Here is an 18,347-nt window from a genome sequence, read left to right as displayed (position 1 = left end):
TCGACCCAAAGGTTATTAAGTCTTCAATCGTTAATGTATATTCGTTCTTCAATTTTCTTAATTGCGTGTACGGTACTTTTAAACGCGATGTAACTAATAATGCTTGAATTTACGTACGTTTAATTTATTTAATTTATGCACAGATATAGGAACGACAAAATTAAATGCATCTAATTATCTGGTTGTTAGAAACGTCGGTTCCTCCGACCACAACTGAATTCGATAGAGTCGTAGATGTAGTTCGTGAATTGTTGCTAGTTAAAGTTTGTAACCTTGGGACATAATTAATGAGTACCGTACTTAATTTTGTGTTTGACATGATACTTCCGCGTTATTTAACTTTGTAGAAAAGTTTCACGAAATTATATAACGGCTGGTTGAACGTACGTATATAGTTTTTCTTTAATTCTCGGTGAAATAAAATTGAAAAGAAACGAACAATATTTTGGAAATTATTCAGGTTTTGTCACAGATTATAACCGTGTCTGAAACTTTACATATTACGACGATAAACTATCTCTAACAACAACTGAAACATTGCACCAGGCGTTTGTCACGAACAATTACGCGAATATTAAAATTTTTGTCGATTTCGAAAGAAACGATAAACATGCAATCTGGATAATAAATGAACAATAAACAAGTTCAGTTTTTATTGCGTACATATTGAGACAACGCATACTTAATTACGGTAAATAATTGTACATCGATGTTGAAGATGCGTTCTCGAGAAGACTTGAAACTACCATCAATTTAGAGGAACACACCATTAGAATCCCAAGTTGACTAACAACGTCTCGAGAAGACATCGATCTAAAGCAAGACTTCAAAATCTCAAGAAGATTCAACACGAAACAATCTGAACGAAGACACCAAGAAAAATATCGAGGTAATTTAATGTCAACCTGGAGAAAAACACCCACAGAGTCTCAAAGGGACTCAACATTGGGCAACATTGAGCAACATCGTAGCAAACCCTCGAATTCTCAAGATTCAAAGTGAAACGCCCCAAAGAAAGACACTTGGATTCTCGAGAAGTCTCTCAACGTCAGCCTAGAGACAACCGCAAAGTCTCAAAGTGTCTCTGCAGAGACACGAAGGTCCTCAACCTTGAGAATTCGAATACTGGAAGCATTCCAACAGCTTCCTCGCGTCTACGAACCAATATGTCGAGCCACCTTCTCTGTACCAACCGTCTGGAGTCTCTCTTCGAACACCGGACCAGGTTCTCGAATAGCGTACGAAGATCCCCAAAACGATGTATTATCTCGCGTTTGGAATCGTTTCCAGTTCGATTTGGTTTCTCACCTTGAGGCCGGTACGTGGTCGCGTCGATGAAATCCACGATGCGAACGCGAACCCCGCGCGAGTTCACCGGTAGAATCACACTATACGAGCAGCAGGGGCACGCGGTATCGATGAAAACTGACAGGCTGACCCTCGACCGCCAGGACGAGGGTTCCTCCTCGTCTTTCCAATAACCCTCTTCGTTCACGGGGAGCCGCCAGCTGTCACCGTGGTGAAACCCCTCCAGACCGTACGGGGCACCAAACGTGGACCAATCGGCGCAGGGTACCGCGAGGCGCAGACGTCCGCGGACGTTGCTGCCGGCTTGTCGTGGCCATGTTGTTCCTTGTATCGTCGACACGGAGCTTTGTAATCGTATCAATTATTCAGATTTCGACGACTACACTCGCCGATCGGCGACCAGGAGGGGTTGCCCGGCACGCCGAAGGAAAATGCTGCATGCGTTAAGAAGGTCTCGAACACGGACGTTCTAGAAACTTTGCTCGCGTCGCTGTGATTCCCACGGCTCGATCGCAACGATGTTTTCTTCGATGTTTTACACACTTCCGTCGATTCGTTCGATCGAACGAGAATCTTCGAACCGAACTCACCTCGTTCCAAGTTCGAGAACCCCTCCATTTTGTACTTGGTTACAGGTTTCCTTGTATTTTGGTTTGCAGTGGGATCGTTCTGTTTGGTGTTCAAGGATCTTCAAACTTGGAATCGGTATATACGTTACGTATTGTTTAAATGGATCACTTGGTCCAGTACAGAACGCAATTGTCTTATTTGTGAGGGTGTTGTTTTATGTAAATATAAAAAACAAACGCGAATATTCTAGAAACTTTTGGTGTTCAAGGATCTTCAAACTTGGAATCGGTCTATCTGTTACGTATTGTTTAAATAGATCACTCGGTCCAGTACAGAACGCAATTGTCTTATTTGTAAGAATATTGTTTTATGTAAATATAAAAAACGAACGCGAATATTCTAGAAACTTTGCTCACGTTGTAGTGTTTCCCACGGTTCGCAACGATTTTTCCTCCTTGTGTTTCAGAAGGAGACGGTGGGACTCTGTTTGATGTTTGAAGATACAAAAGTTTATTTGTCTCACGAGCAATGGTATTGTTAATCTTTCGTTCGATGTTCGGAAATAACGAAGCTGTTATTGGTTGATTCGATGCTCGAAGATAACGAAATCCATTCGTTTCACGGCCGAATGGTTAACATTTGCTCGTCTTCGTTTTGTACTCGATAAGAGTGAAATTGCATTCGAGAACATTTAAGTTGCGATTCGTTGTCGATAATTGTTATTTTGTGATGTTCACAGCACTTCTTGTTTCTGAATTGCGCTCACTTGGCTCCCGAGTTAACTAAAATTAGGTAATCATCGTTGAAAATAAGCGGTACTAAAAGTATTTGACTAATACTTTATAGTATAGTAAAACTAGTTTGCCTAGAAAAGATCCAAGACTTGATTGAATGTTTGCATTGTAAACTGCCTTGAAATTAGAATTCATATTAGCTTTCTTAGAAATTCAAAGGAGAAAGGTTTATTTCGTAATTGTAGCTTTAAAAGTTCTAGAATATTAAAGTATAAAGGTTATTAAAAATATCATTTTTATTCGGTCCATTGTTCTAATAACAACAGTCCGAATGATCTCAGCTAAGAGAGTATTTAAATCGGTATTGGAACGTTCGTGGACAATATACTGTCATCCTGGTTAAGCAAGTATACGTTGAGTTTTACCCGCGAAGAATATTTCATCGAGCATATATCATTAAGTGTTTGTGACTTATGTCAACCTAAAGACTATTGGCTTAAATAATAAAGGGCTAATGGCTGCACTCATATATGCATATTGATGATTTGCTCTACAACCTCCGTTTTAAGTCAATACGCAGTGTAGCTCACTTCGGAAATATAGGTCATGCATTAAATCATGGCTATCCTGTTTAAAATTCATTATTTTGTATCTTTCATGGGAATTCTTATCGTTCATAGAGCTCTGATTAAATATTTGTATTCTTATCGTTTCAAATGTATATTTCTTTCCATTATTAAATACTATAGCGTCACACATAAATATTGATCGTTTTTTATTTCAAAGGTCTTGAAAATTGATACATTCCTGTAAGTTAAAACTTATTATTTAGAATAATACAGATCGATAATGGTTTCTTTTTAAATTTCCAGAGTTTATTTATTTTCTTATGAAAGTTAAATAAATTTCTCCCACTTTTTTTGACGTTTACATATCGTGCACTTATAATGTTCATATTTTATTAATCGAGAAGTAGATCCAGTGACATTACGATACAATGTGAAAGTTACCTCGTCCCTTCAATATTTATCTAATTTTTCTCAAGACATCAAGACGTTCATAGAAATGTTTAAAGTTGAAAATATTTACAACTGTACAAGCTTACGTTCATAAAACGATGTAACGTGATTTACTGTAGCTGGTCCTCGCGTTTTTCTACATTTTCTCGAATGCATGATGGTTCTCTCCTCAACATAGTTGAAAAGAAATCCGAAGAAGAACAAAGTATCTAGGCTACGTTATAGATACGAGCTCGTATATACTTATTATCGAGTTTACCTCGAACAACCCTGACACTATTGAAATGATCATAGAGGAATCGAGGCGATGAAGCTATGATTAATTAAAACACCTTCTTGCTAAAGTTCTCTTTCCAAAGGAGCACATAGGAAACGTAAACAGCTTCCTTCGTTTAATGCCTTTCTTTTGTGGAATCGTAGAGTTACTTCTAATTGAACAAACTTTAGTTTATCCTACTTTAAAAACTATAGAAATTGCATTCTCTGTTTCAAATATATTTGCTGTTTGCTTTACGTAGAAAAAGAAAAAAAAAATAACAGTATCTTCGATATTATATTAAAGGTTTAAGATTTTGTTATAATACGATACATACCGTACGAAATAAAAAACGCACAGTTACTGAATGTAAATATAAATAAAAAGCATATGAAATACTTCCTTTTCCGTGTAATCGTCCAGAGAAGTGGTTTCGGAGACATCGATGCTGGAACTTGAGAAAAGAATAATCTTGACCCGCTCATTCTTCTCTCCTATTTTCTTTTAAAAGTATGTCAGTGCTTTCATCACTATGAAATATACTACTTCGTATTTTAATTATAATTTTATCAATTAAAATAATCGTACACTTTAACAAATCGTACGATACATTCACAATTAAGAAACAAGCATACAGATATATTTACTTATGAAACGACGTGGGTACATTAAAAACACAATTCGTTTTTTAAATAATATATAATTCGTTTGTTATAGAAAATACTTTTTTCAAGTCGTCGATCAATCGATCTTCATCTTTTCTATCTTTTATTGACATTCGTTTTTGAAAGAAAGCTCGAGACATAAATGTATCCTCCTAAACGTAGATAGTGTGAAATTTTGATAGTTTCAAAGTTAAAGAGAAAGTAATAATTCAAATAATAATAATTAAAAAATCAAACGAGTCATGAAATATAACGAATTACGTTGCGTGTTCGATACATTTGCCTTAAAGAAACATACGACACGCGGCCCAGGTTTACCAGATTTATAGATTTGATCAACTGTCAACTGTCAACTGTCTTTCTCGTGAAAAAGATCAACGAGGAAGACAATCGTCCAAACTCCGATAAACCTTCGATAAATCTCCATGTCTATGGTCAACTTTGGACAAACAAAACAATACCGTTGAAGAGCAGTTACGAGTGGCTCGGGGAAAAAAAGTATTTCGTCGAGGATCGACTGCTTCTTTTATTTTGTCCACACGAAAACCGTTTCGTTGACCTGGAAACCATCGCCTAGTCGTTTTTTGTCAAGACGAGCGATCAGACACGTTCATCGCGTGGAACAGATTTTTCATCTATAATACGATTTATAAATACAAGAAGCATCGAACAATTTACGTACGCTGAATAGTAACGTTGATCTTTCCGAAAGGGATAGGAAACCGTGAAACGAAGAGTTTCAATTCCTCGTGGGCACAAAATCTGACGGAAAATGCATGGATGTTCGTTGATGGTTTTGCTGGGCGCGATGACTGTAATGTCTTTGCCTAGTTTCGGGCGATCAGGTACTGATTTACGTTTCGTTCTATAATCGTTTGTAAACTTCTTTGCTTCCTTTTCACACGAAATACTTCTTCGCGACTCGAGGTACGAATAAACACGAGGATCGAACGAATAGTTTAATTTTCATTGTCGTGCTTCTCGAAAAAATTTAAGAAAATTTCTAAATACTTACGCGTTAAAATATACATTCAGAGATAACTTCAAAGAATCGATTGATTCGTTCAAAGAAGCACAGATTTCCGATAAGTAGATATAAGAGAACAGTGTTTTTTAAGTGTTTCAGAAATGTGAACAAATTTAACGTTAACATCGTTTATTTTAGTTGGTGGATTAGATTAGGTTCGAGTCAGGCAGCAGTAACGTGTCTCAATTGCTGTGAGCAAGATGTAATTCAAAGATCATTGAAATGGATTAAATTTAATTAAACTTTTTGTTCATTCGAAACAGTAGACGAATAACGATGAATCGGTCAATGAGTTTTATCAAACGACGAAACTTATCGAAGAATCTCGTATTAGGGTAGTGAAATTATTATTTATCGTAGCAAACATCCCCCTAACTTGGAACATCGCACCGTCACCGGAAATCGAGCTAAAGGTCACCGTCGATCACAATTCGAGCGAGAGAACCCAAGAGATGAGTATGGAGAAGGTCTCGCGAACCTCGGACGCAAGGAAAACGACCAGAGCCACAGAGTTGACGAGTTCTGGGGACACTTTGCACGTGAGGAGGTCAGACTTCGTCTTGGAAAACGTCGAAAACGAGTCTCGTTTCGTGAAAATCGTCAAGGATGCCGCACCTAATCCCATGGAGGAAAGTATGATCACCGACAGTATACCTTCCATACCGCGGAACGTCGTTCTCCTTTTGATCGCCGAGTCGAGCCAAGATCGAGAGAACCTTTGGAAGGACTTCAGAGCATCGCGTTCGTTCCCGGTCGAAGGCTTTCTCCAAGTACGTATCGAAAGCTGTGGATTGTCACCAGCATGGTGTTAATTCCGTAGCGATGTTGAATATTAGGAAAATTAATATTTCAATAAACGGAACAGGAAGCAAGAAATTAATAAGGATAAAAAGAATAAATCTTCCATATTTATATACACGTATGCAAAATAAATAAGGGATAGTTGTACGTGTAGAAGGTAATTTAAATCTTTGATTCTACAATATTTGGAACAACTGAAATTTGATTTTTCTTAGTAGATTAAACAGTGATAGAAATCTATGATCGTTAGAATGTTTTATTTAACGAAACGAATCTCTTCTAAATAGAAGGAAAGTTTTGGACTTTGAATTTGCATCGCTTTCGAAACGCTCTTAATAGTGTACAAAATTCTCCTGTGAATATTGTCAACCATACTAGGTTGTTCGATAAGTTTCGTCGTATTTTCCCTTGTAAAAAAAATACTACGACACTAGAACTTCGAACAACTGTGAATATACGAACGAGTCGACGGATCTAGTTGAAATTTCATCAACATATTCATCAAACAGTAATACCATTTTTCGAAAAATAAAACAACGAACCTAATAGTTCCATTTCTCATCGAACGACGAAACTTATCGAGCAACCCATCAGATTTTGCACGGTACTGTACGTGTATTGAACTTGACTCTATCTCTAGTGTACATGTACTTATGTCTGTTACGTTCAACGATATCTGTCGCAGAACTGCCATAATACTGACATAGACGCGACGCGGTTCTCCTTGGACGACGTATTGGTTTCTGGTAACAAGGACAAAGAATGCGATTGCGAACACTTCCTACGTTCGAACATCGACGCGTTGCTGTTTTGGGCTCGGGATGTTAAAGGAATGGCGACAGGTTGAGTATTTGAATAATATTTCTTTTCGAACACACTTTGCTATTCGATACATTGAAAATGTCACGGTGGTCACTTTAAAGCGTTTACAAGAACCGTAATACTTGTGAATTTTTAAACAACGCTACTGTCGTCAACAATGCTATACAATAACAAGTACAACACCGATCAATTATCGAATATCTCTACTTTTCACGGTTCGAGCAAATGTCGAGGACATCCTTAAATATGGAAAGATACAAAAATTTGATGTTTCGTACAAAAACGTTGCAAAGAACAACCTGTTCAATTTCAATTATTACAACCTTTCAATTATTACTGTTCAATGCAGAACTGTTCGATAAGTTTTATCCAACGACAGAACTTTTTGAACAACCTATTACTGTTCAATGTAATATTGTTCGATAAGTTTCATCGAACGACAAAACTTATCGAACATATTATTTCGTTCTATTCCCACAGTATCGTTCTCCATTATTGTGTACCTTTCACGTTCATTCTACAAATTGGTGTTCAGGTACATTATCGAACGCGAATTTCACGATCCCATCGTTCTTCGGATACGAGGAATCGGTGGACATCGCGAAAGAACTCGACGAGGCCGATGAGAACAACACGAAACCGGAAATTCGCAGTGTTAAGCCCGACACTCGTGACGACTGGCACACGATCGATCTAGGAAAACCGACCAGTCGAGCTTCTTCATCGTCCACTGCACTAAATAGACGAGAGGACGGTGAGTTGCTCTGTTTTCTTTAGAACTTAACGATACGTCGCGATTGGAACGATGAGAATTATTAACAAATAGATCTCTCAATTTGGATAAAATTACCTTCGTCGCTCGAACATTTCCTTTTATTTAAAATTTTCTAAATTCAAACCCGTTTCACATTTGCATTATTGCTTGAATTTCTCCTCGTGTCGGTTTACAATTATATAAACGATAAAAATATATCAAAAGAAAGGTAAACGATCTTTATAATATCGACGTATCCACGACCGAAAAAATAATTTTGACAAGATCCTTCCCGTGAAACCGTGCAAATTATTCTATACCTTGAAATCCTAGACAGATACTTACGTTTTCTATTTATTAAATTTATTCTGTTCAGAGACCAAGTTTCTCAAATTGGCGAGAAATGGTAAATAATTTCGTAGAGAAGAAATGAACTGTTTAGCAAAATTTTCATCCGAATCTGTTTGTCCTAAGAACAGACGATGCTGCGTGGAACGTCTTCGACGTGTTCTCCAGGATAAGAATGGCGATGTTTCGTTCTTTGCTCGAATCCCTTGGCGGTAATATCGGTACTCCGGATGAGTCGATCAATCCCTCCCGTAAATTACGCCCTTTGCCAGCCAATTTGGCTGACGTAATTACCGAATTGAAATCTCTATCGAACGAGAAAGGCTTCATTTTGGTCGCCACGGCTCCAGGGAGCGAGCTGAATCCCATCTTGGAACTCCTGCAACGAGAAGTAAACAATAAAATTGATATTCTTTCGCGACACGCGGAGTAATTTTATTGCAAAGTCTTTCGTTCGTTGTGTTCGTGACTCGTGAAAGCAGTTTGATAAAAATTGCACTGTTGTTCAACGTAGTGCAATAACAATTCATGCTTCGAGTACAGGATGTGAAAGGAATAAAATCCATTGAAAATTGGAAAAATTCAAAGTCCTGTAACTTAGTTAATATTCGTGGAAAACTACCGAGACAGGAAGCAAATTAAAGTTTAAACCTTTTATTTGTTAACCTCTTTACTCGATTCTCAAGAGCTGAAATCCTCACTTCATTAATTATCCTTAAAATTATACTTACATTTAATACTTCATATAATACAGACGTGACTGATCAAAGTTACAAATAATCCTCATTCTTTTCAATTTACAACGATATTGTCCTAACCCTAGCTATCGCAAGACACACTTTTGGTGGTGGCTGGAGTTTGCACACACGACGTCAAACCGATACCATTCTTCGCTCAAGGACCAACAGCGAAGATGTTGCACGAGGCAGCGACTATTTGGGATCTTCCAATAATTATAAAAAACACCATCGCGAACGGCTGTCAGGATCTGGGCTGCAAAATTCGTCGACACGATGATCTTCCACTACCGATTGCCCACGTAAAGATTATCCATCAGAACGGACCCGTCTTCAGGAGATTGTCGCGAAAGGCAACAGACAAATTGGTAAGAAAAAAGCGAATATGATCTTGACATAGTAAACAGAGGAAAGCAGAAAAGTACCATTGAATAATGAACTCTTGTGCCCTCGAACCATTCTTGAAACTTGTTGGAACCTTTACAACGCAAATGTACAAGGTTTCGATTGAACGATTCACCGAAAGATTGTACTTTAAAGATATCTTAACGAAATAAAAATAAGTTCACTCAGAATCTATTGTACAAAGTGTGCCATTTGTCGGTGAGTATCCGAGACATTACTGGTTTTTGGTGACACGAAAAAACAACTAATTGAAAGTCAAAGAAAGAAGAAACGGTAGAGAAATATGAAAAAAAAGACAAATTATTGTTGGGAGTTATCAAGGTCGTTTTAAGGTCCCAAACGTTTCAATGCATTACCATGTGAAACTCACGTGACACGAGTTCGACGACCTCTAACAGCGTGACCTTACGACGACCTTGGGAACAAATTTGTATCTTTACAAAGAACAATATATTGTGTTTACAGAGAACGATTTAATTAATTCATGCTGTTCATCGATCCTCTATTCGTAGAAAACACTGTTTATAAATTTTGTTACGAACGTTACGTAAGTGTTCTTTGCACTTTACCGAAACAGTGACAGCCTTTCTTTTTCAAACCTGGTTAATTTATACGACGAGGTTACAAATGACAATTAATAATTGCCAATCACGAACGAACGATAAAGTACGTAATAATAAATGGACGTTAAAGTCGGACAATGGACGTTCGGTAGCAGCTGGCAGCGAGTTGACCTGTATGACGACAGTTTAAAACTGTCCAAGAATACTTGACATAAACCGCTCGCGAGTATAAATAGCCTTCTTCGATAGTGACCTAGACATTGAACCTGAGAAAACGGCGTTCATCGATGACGGCCTCGAAATTGTTATCGCTGTACTCGATCGAGTGCGATGATTTCGTTGCTTCAGGAATTATAATTGCACGCAACCTCGAGGAATAATTGTTCGAGATAACGCGAAACATCGTGTCGATGAATTCGAACGATTGTTTCACCGGAACTATTATTTCCTCTAATCGTTCGTCCATTGAAATTCACTCGATATAGAAGCTCACTCGAACACAGAACGCGATCAAGGACAGCTTGCTAAATTATTCCGCTACTTTACGGAACAGTGATTAATGCGGAAAATAATTCAGGAGTAATACGATACAGAATGTTTTTAAAACGGTGTCGATAAATCTGGAAACCGTACCCTGTAATCAAAGCGACAGAAAATAGTCTAGATAAACATCGTCTGTGAATTTCCTGTCGTCGTGGTACAACCAGGCGAATTTTAGAGCGAACGTAGCTCGTATATTGGCATAAGAAATTGTTTCCTTGTGCGTGGTGGGAAAAAAGCTGTCCTGGTATACGATTAGAGTAAATATTTCAACTAACGCGATAGTTGGTCGCGAGAAACTGGAAATTGGTTAAAATATACGTTTCGAAGTATACCATCGAGATTGAAATAACAAAGTATCGACAATGAGTCATCGATGCGTTCAATGTTTCGTTATATCTATTTAATATTGAAATGTTTGTAGAAATTTTTTGACTGATTTTGTTTCCGTAGAAAGATCGATTTTATATCGACACCTTGATGAAACTTAAATTGATGGTTTCGATACGATATGAATATAGCAACCCGATATCAACAGTGACCTTTGGGGGTATAAGATAAATCAGTTGAAATTCTAACATGTTTTACAGGTATGCAACGAATCGATATGTAACAGTATGTACAGTTTGTTGCAATCCGTGAATGACACCCGTTACGGTTCAAATATGGTTAAATGTCTCGTTAATACATTTCTTAGGTAAATATTACTCATTTTCAAACGAATGAGCTTCCTTTGTAGTTCATTTGGGTAAAAAAAAATTAATAAAACGTCATAGTTCTCTGCAGAACGATAACGTGTGAGAAAAACCTTGAAAAAAAAGTGTGCACCAACTTTCATGAACAATTTCTATAAAAATATAATCCATACAATAACTTTAGCGACTGGAGTGGAAATTCGTTTTTCCAAACATTGCACAAATTTATATTGGGAAGATTAATCCGTCACCTGGAAGGATCAATCTTTGCAAACTGATGTTTGAGAGAATAATTTATGAAAATTGATATTTCACGAATTATTTTGTTAGACTCGAATCTAAATTTTTCGAACAAATTTCCACTCGTTCGAAACTATTACCGACTCGTAAATTTTTAATATATTTTAACACGAACTTTATTCAAAGATAAAAAATGTACACTTTCAGTTACAAATCGCTTTTTTTTTCAATTTTATTCTCAGCTGAAAGTCGAATAGAATATCAGTCGAAAAAAATATCCGGTTGGAGAAAATGATACCAAGGTGAGACCTGACATATGAAACTGTTTCGATAAAGAATGTATGCACACGTTCTGAGAACGAGACTCCACGTGTATGATGTTACAAAAAGAGCGATTGTCTTAACACGGTGTCTTGGAAAACGACACAATTAACGACGGTGTACGAGTATTTTTACATTCGAAGCATGTACAATTGTACCGCTTATGTAAATACAAAATTACATTAAATTCGCGAGATTCCAGTTTTTTAAACTTATTTCTGTATTATCAGAGTCGTTTTCAGTGACTGTGTAAAATTATAATCGATTCGCGTAAATTGTCATGCACCAGCTACTTATCTTATTTATCGCGTTCTGTACACCACTGGAACAATTAAGCTGTCTACGATACAGTAAACTTTAAATATATAGTTCTGCTTACAGAGAATTCTGCTTTCCTTTTTGGAAAATCTGACAATGATAAATCTACGGCTCGAAAATGCATATAATCGTAATAATTCGGTGTATTAATATGTATTTGTTATTTGATTAGGTTTCGATGCAAGAAAGGGGTTTTTCCAATCGTACAGATCTTCGAAATAAATAAACTTGAACGAAGTAAATTAACTATCAATGATATTCATGGTGTTTAGATGCAATATAATGTGCATAAATATTAATATTCGTGTGTAAGTGAGTTTGAATAGTGCAATCGAAACGAGTTCTCGGGTAAGACGTTGGTTTACAATTAAGCAATAAATTGGCAGGCGCGTTATTTTGTGAATTAAACAAGTTACGAAACAAAAATGTTCACTTTCGCTACTACATCGGGCTTGGTGACTCATGCACCAACAGTTATAATTATTTTTTTTCTTATTATCACTTGCGATATTCGATGGTATAACGTTGCTCGTATGAGACATTACGTAAATTTTGCAACGAAAAACGTACCGTACATGTTTTTCTTCTTAAACCAGAATTTAGCTTCGAAACGAAAATACTAAGCATTTAAATTTATTCGTAAGAATGTTTGTTAGTCGATATTGAACTCCTTTTTGAATATTCTCAATCTTTTCAATTTGAATAATGTAAATTACGATAATGTATATCGTAAATAAACACGTTGCGATGAGTCTCAAGAAAGTCACGTGAAATTAAAGCTAGAAATTTTATTTGCAAATAATTGTTTACAGACAGACGACAAGAAGGGCGAATTGAAGAAAGAGGAAGAAGAGGAGAAATTGAAAATTAATGAACAGAACAAGGAAGTAAAGGACAGAAGTAAGGAAGAATCAAAGATCAACGAACAGAAGAGGATGATAAAGTTGGACGAAAACAGGGGGGCATCGAAGGAAGAAGAAAAAAAGGAAAGATCGAAGATCAACGAACAGAAGAAGTTTGGAAAGGTTGAAGAGAACAAGAGTGGTACGAAGGAAGATGAAAAGAAGGAAGAGTACAAGATCGATCAACTGAAGACTAAATTAAAGGAAGAAAACAAGGGGGAATCGAAGAAAGATGAAAGGAACGAGGAATCGAATATCAACGAACAGGAGAAGAAGTTTGAAAAGAAGGAAGAATCCAAGATCGATCAACTGAAGACTAAATTAAAGGAAGAAAACAAGGGGGAATCGAATATCAACGAACAGGAGAAGAAGTTTGAAAAGAAGGAAGAAAAGGAGGAATCCAAGATCGATCAACTGAAGACTAAATTAAAGGAAGAAAACAAGGGGGAAACGAAGAAAAGTGAAAGAAACGAGGAATCGAATATCAACGAACCGGAGAAGAAGTTTGAGGAAAACAAGGGGGTAACGAAGGAAGATGAAAAGAAGGAAGAATCAAAGATCGATCAACAGAAGACTAAATTAAAGGAGGAAATCAAAGGAGAATCGAAGAAAGGTGAAAAGAAGGAGGAATCGAACATCGACGAACAGACGAAGTTAAAAGTTGACGAGAACAAGGGGGGAGCGAAGAAAAATAACACGAAGGAATCGAAGATCGATGAAAACGAGACGAGAACGAAGAACGATGAAAAAGTGTCGGAAGTGATGGCGAAATTGTCGTCATCGAAAGCAAATAAATTCACCGCAGTTCTGGGCTCAATTGCAACAATTATCGTCGCGTTTTCCCTTGCTTCTTAAAGACACCCTCTTCGTTGGGTAGCCCAATCAGTCTTTTTTCTTTCACGAATGTTACGCGAAATTCTCGTCGAGCGGAATGTGAAACATTCCGACCTTCATTTTGTCAATGTTCAAAGTGTCTTTAGGGATTAAAATAAATGCACCGATTCGTGGTTGGATCATTGTTTGTCCATACAGTGACGATTCTCTGTTTGAAAAACGCGACCAAAGAAATTCACAATTTGTAACCGAGATTGACACTTATTTCGGTGATTGAAAAATATACCATTCGACGTTTAATAAACTTATTTCTTCCCGTGGATGAAAAGGGGACAAAATGTATATTAAACACGGCCTGTGAAATCTAAATATAGAAATTTATTAAACGTGTTCCGTTCTTCTCAATTGTATTAGATTTTCATAATTGTAGAGACAGGTAGAAGTAGATCGATTTGTAGGTAGATATACCATTTTAAATTGTTGGTGTCTTGAATGAAAAAGTCTTTTTCGAGGTACGTCACGATAGTATTTATCGAGTTTGTTTTATCAACAAAGTAAATCTGTATCGTGAACGAATGTAAAGAAACGCGACACATATTTTACGTAACGTTTTTGACATTTAATTTCGCCCGTTTTGCACCCGGTTGCTTCGATGCAATTTGTGCATCTGAATTGCATTCGAAAAGAGGTAATCGTCGTGGTAATAATCAATGCCTGAATTCGCGCGCGTGCGGTGTCGTGTTTGACGATCGACCGAGAGAAAATAAAAATAATGTTTTACCAGTTAGAGAACGCGTGTATGCACGTTTGAGTCCTTTTGCGCGCCTCGAGCGACCCAGATTGAACGTGTAAACAAAACAGCTGATTTTTCCGCGGGGCAAAAGCAATTTCAGACAATTACAAAATCGCCTCGTCGCAACGTGTAATTTTCTACGCACACGCGAATTCCTTTCGTCATATCTGCCCAGGCTCTTGCAATCGTTTATTGCTGTACCGATGCATTATATTCGCGGTTCTACCCGCGAATGAAAATAAGGACGCGACGAAAACGATTGACGATTAGTCGGTGAAAATTGTTTCTTCCATATCCATCCCGTTGGAAATTATACGGTAATTGTATTATCGAAAATTATTCGTCAATATTCGCGAAAAAGAATCGTTCGATGAAAATCTTTTCTTTCAGATTAACGAATCGTGCGTTCGATTGGAAGACACGAGCAAGTTTGCAACGAATTCGAATGCGAAACAGACTTATCCAAGGTCGAGAAGTTTCAAGTGTAACGATCGAACAATTGAAATGTTTAAATTGAAGTAACTTTGTCGTAAAAGTAAATAAATAGATAAAGAATATATTTCGTAGTTTAAAAGTATACAATGAAGCAGTCTGGTACAAACGTGTACAAATGTTAGATATTTTTGGACAGGAACAAAGTTTTCTAATTGACCTAGTAATGCACATAAATTTGTGTTCGTAACACAACAGTAGCGTGGATTTCGAAAGGAAAGCATTTTGATGATTATCAGGGCAAAAAAACGATGCACCTCACGCAGCTAGGTTACTTCCTGCTTTAGAATTATATAATCATACGATTTCAAGAGTTTCTAAAATTCGTCAGTTAACATTGCTTTCCTCGATTTCCATTTAATCGATTCGTAATATTTCTGTCCAGTTTTACTCCAGTTTGCGAAATGTTTCTTTTTTCTTTTAAGTCGAAAATTAAATTTCATCCGCGGATGTCCGCTGTTTTTTTGTCCCCGTTTGCTTTCGATTAACAAGACGGGATACATTGCGTTTAATGATTTCGCAGCAAGCGGTAAAAGTAAGAAAGTTGAGAGAAGCTTAAACGATCAAAGTTACGTAATTAACGTGGAAACAGTGGAAGGATTTTGCAAGTTAAAGGTTGAAAATTATTTTATAAATTAAAGATCGAATTATCGAAAACTTCGAGTGGCTTCGAAGTTAGGAGGAGAAGCACGTTCGGGTTAAACTGAATAAAATTAAGACCCGTGTAAAGGTAATTAAATTAAATATCAAACGGTCAGTGCGGTACACGCGTTCCTATTTAAATTTGTACAAAGAGTTTGTATCGCCTTCGTGTTGAAGATTCAAGAAATATTACAGTTTACACTGTACACTTTTGCGTCGTTTTACGATAATATTTCACAAACAGTGTCGCAGCACCTTGCCCGGTGTCACCATTTTCTTGCTCATTATTTCTCGAGGATAATTGTCCTGCGTTAGTATTAGTAATCATATTATAATAAAAATGATATTTTCTTCGTTTCTTTTGCCAACTTCTAAATGTTACGATAAACGACCTATATGAACAATAATGAAACTAATTCGTGACGCAATTTACAAACGTACGATGTTTATTAAGCATCCAATTTATAAATATTCCATGTATCAAAATTGTAAACAGCCTTTCATAATAAATTATTTGAGTTTGGTCAATAGTAATATTGACTATATACACAATAGTAGTGTTATGATTTTTTAACAATATTATTCTTAAAGCACTTTAGTAGAACCACGTTTACATTACTTTAGTACTACTTTAGTACTTCATAAAATTTTAGACATACTACTCTCGTGATACGTAAATAGTACTATAATAGTACAATCCTCGTAGTATTTTAATATTATACTCTTGTAATACTTCAATGAAGCTATTATTGTAATAGTGCACTTGTAGTATTCTAATATTTCTTCACTAGTACTGCTTCGAAAGTACTCCCATACGTTGCTCACTAAAATAATATTAACTCCTTAGTTTTACTTTAATAATACTCTCGTGGTTTTAGTAACACTCGACGTGAAAATAGTCATAATACGTAAATGAATTCATCGAGATGTTTTTATGCGTTTGGTAACGTTTGAACTATAGGTATTATAAACAGTGATATTTACAAAGTCATTAAAAACGTCCACGCTCTGGAAATTAAATTACTCCGTGCAGGAAAGTTGATCGTATTGATAAGGTCAAAGTATCACTATTTATAGTGTTTTAATTATGAAATCGCGTTGTTCGCAATCTAGAATGTGTCAGTTCGGTACGCACTATCTCTGATAAAATTAAATTTATTCCTTTGAATCCTTTGAATTTTTACGAAGGTCTAACGAAACTTCATAAGTTCTTTACACGTTACTTAAACTTTAAATAACATCCGACGAGAGAGTAACCAAAACGTTAGAATTAACTATATTCTATCTACAAATCTACAAATTATTTTTCTACAGAATTTAAAATCCATTACGTAACGTATCGAATAAACCATAGTACACGTTTTAGTATGTATTCTTTATTCTATATTTTCGTACATATGTGTCTCACAACGGGCTACTTTCGACGTTTCGACACAAAAGGTTAATTTACGACTTCGCTGTGTCTCCTTCACTGACCGTACGAGCTTTCCCCGACCTAAAGGACTCGAAACGCGAAAAAAAGGATGCTTGAACGTAGCGATGGCTCTCGCAAAAATTAGCTATCGATGATAGCTACTCGAGCAATTCGATACGAAAATACTTAACAGGAACTAGCCAAGGATATTGAAATTTCGAGTGGCTACTCGATATCAGTTTTCGATACCGATACTTTTCTGATGAATATTCGATCGATACCTGCATATATCGTATGATACCGAATGGACATCGATACTGTTGTAAATGTATAAAAAGCACGAAACAACATCCGACCGGAACGAAATAACTCCACGCATTGACGAGAAAAATCTTTGCAACTGTAATACCAAACTATTGGATTGTTAATTATTGTAACAATATTTATTCAAAATTGATGTTCTTTTTTTTCTAAACATCGGTCGTATTCAGATATACCTTAAAATAATTTTGTCACGACTAAAAAAATATTTTTTAATCACACGTAGAACATTGGCACCTGGAATTGTCTAATAATATCGAGACACTTGTTCAATATACAGTGTAGAACAATGAGTAGCAGTACCATTGGCTTTTACAAAAATTTTTTTTAAACTTCACATACATTTTATGCTTAGATTACAAAATTTTAGTCTTTTCTTTTCCCACTGCGACTAATTGCGATAACTATTAATTAACCACCATCAATTGTAAATATTCTCGTTTGGTATTTGCTCGATTACGATTATCCACGTAGCACATATTCCTAGATATCAATGATCCATCTCTGTACATCGAAGAAGATTCAAATTAAAGATAGAAACTACGTTAAATAAACTACACCTGCTTCGAGCTTACATCCCGTAATATTTCTCTCGATCATTGTGAGCAGAATATATACACCTCTAATCTCGCGTAAGTATCAAACCAGTGTCAATTTTGTTCGACGTTGGATTATACTAAATTCATCAATAAATTTTGTAATTATTTTCGTTGTAAAAAAAATACTACGACACTTGAGCTTTCAACAACTGCAAATACACGAATTTGTCGACGGATCTACATGAAATTTCACACACGTTTATCAAACAGTAATACTATCTTTAAAA

General features: G+C 36.3%; 1 protein-coding gene across 1 annotated transcript in view; it reads left to right on the top strand.

Moving 5' to 3' along the window:
* Nucleotides 1-14,270, top strand: part of LOC143154006 (uncharacterized) — an 82,057-nt gene extending 67,787 nt beyond the window's left edge. The window contains exons 4-10 of the mRNA XM_076325735.1: nt 5,265-5,397; nt 5,940-6,349; nt 7,066-7,222; nt 7,738-7,956; nt 8,436-8,695; nt 9,128-9,409; nt 12,936-14,270. Coding sequence (XP_076181850.1) covers nt 5,325-5,397; nt 5,940-6,349; nt 7,066-7,222; nt 7,738-7,956; nt 8,436-8,695; nt 9,128-9,409; nt 12,936-13,880 — 2,346 coding nt within the window. The 5' untranslated portion in view covers nt 5,265-5,324 and the 3' untranslated portion in view covers nt 13,881-14,270. The remainder of the gene's footprint in view (nt 1-5,264; nt 5,398-5,939; nt 6,350-7,065; nt 7,223-7,737; nt 7,957-8,435; nt 8,696-9,127; nt 9,410-12,935) is intronic.
* Nucleotides 14,271-18,347: the final 4,077 nt, after the last annotated feature.

Source organism: Ptiloglossa arizonensis, chromosome 13 (genome assembly GCF_051014685.1).
Source record: "Ptiloglossa arizonensis isolate GNS036 chromosome 13, iyPtiAriz1_principal, whole genome shotgun sequence".
NCBI lineage: Eukaryota > Metazoa > Arthropoda > Insecta > Hymenoptera > Colletidae > Ptiloglossa > Ptiloglossa arizonensis.
The sequence above is the reverse complement of the archived record's forward strand: the minus strand, read 5'-3'. Positions and strand labels throughout refer to the sequence as shown.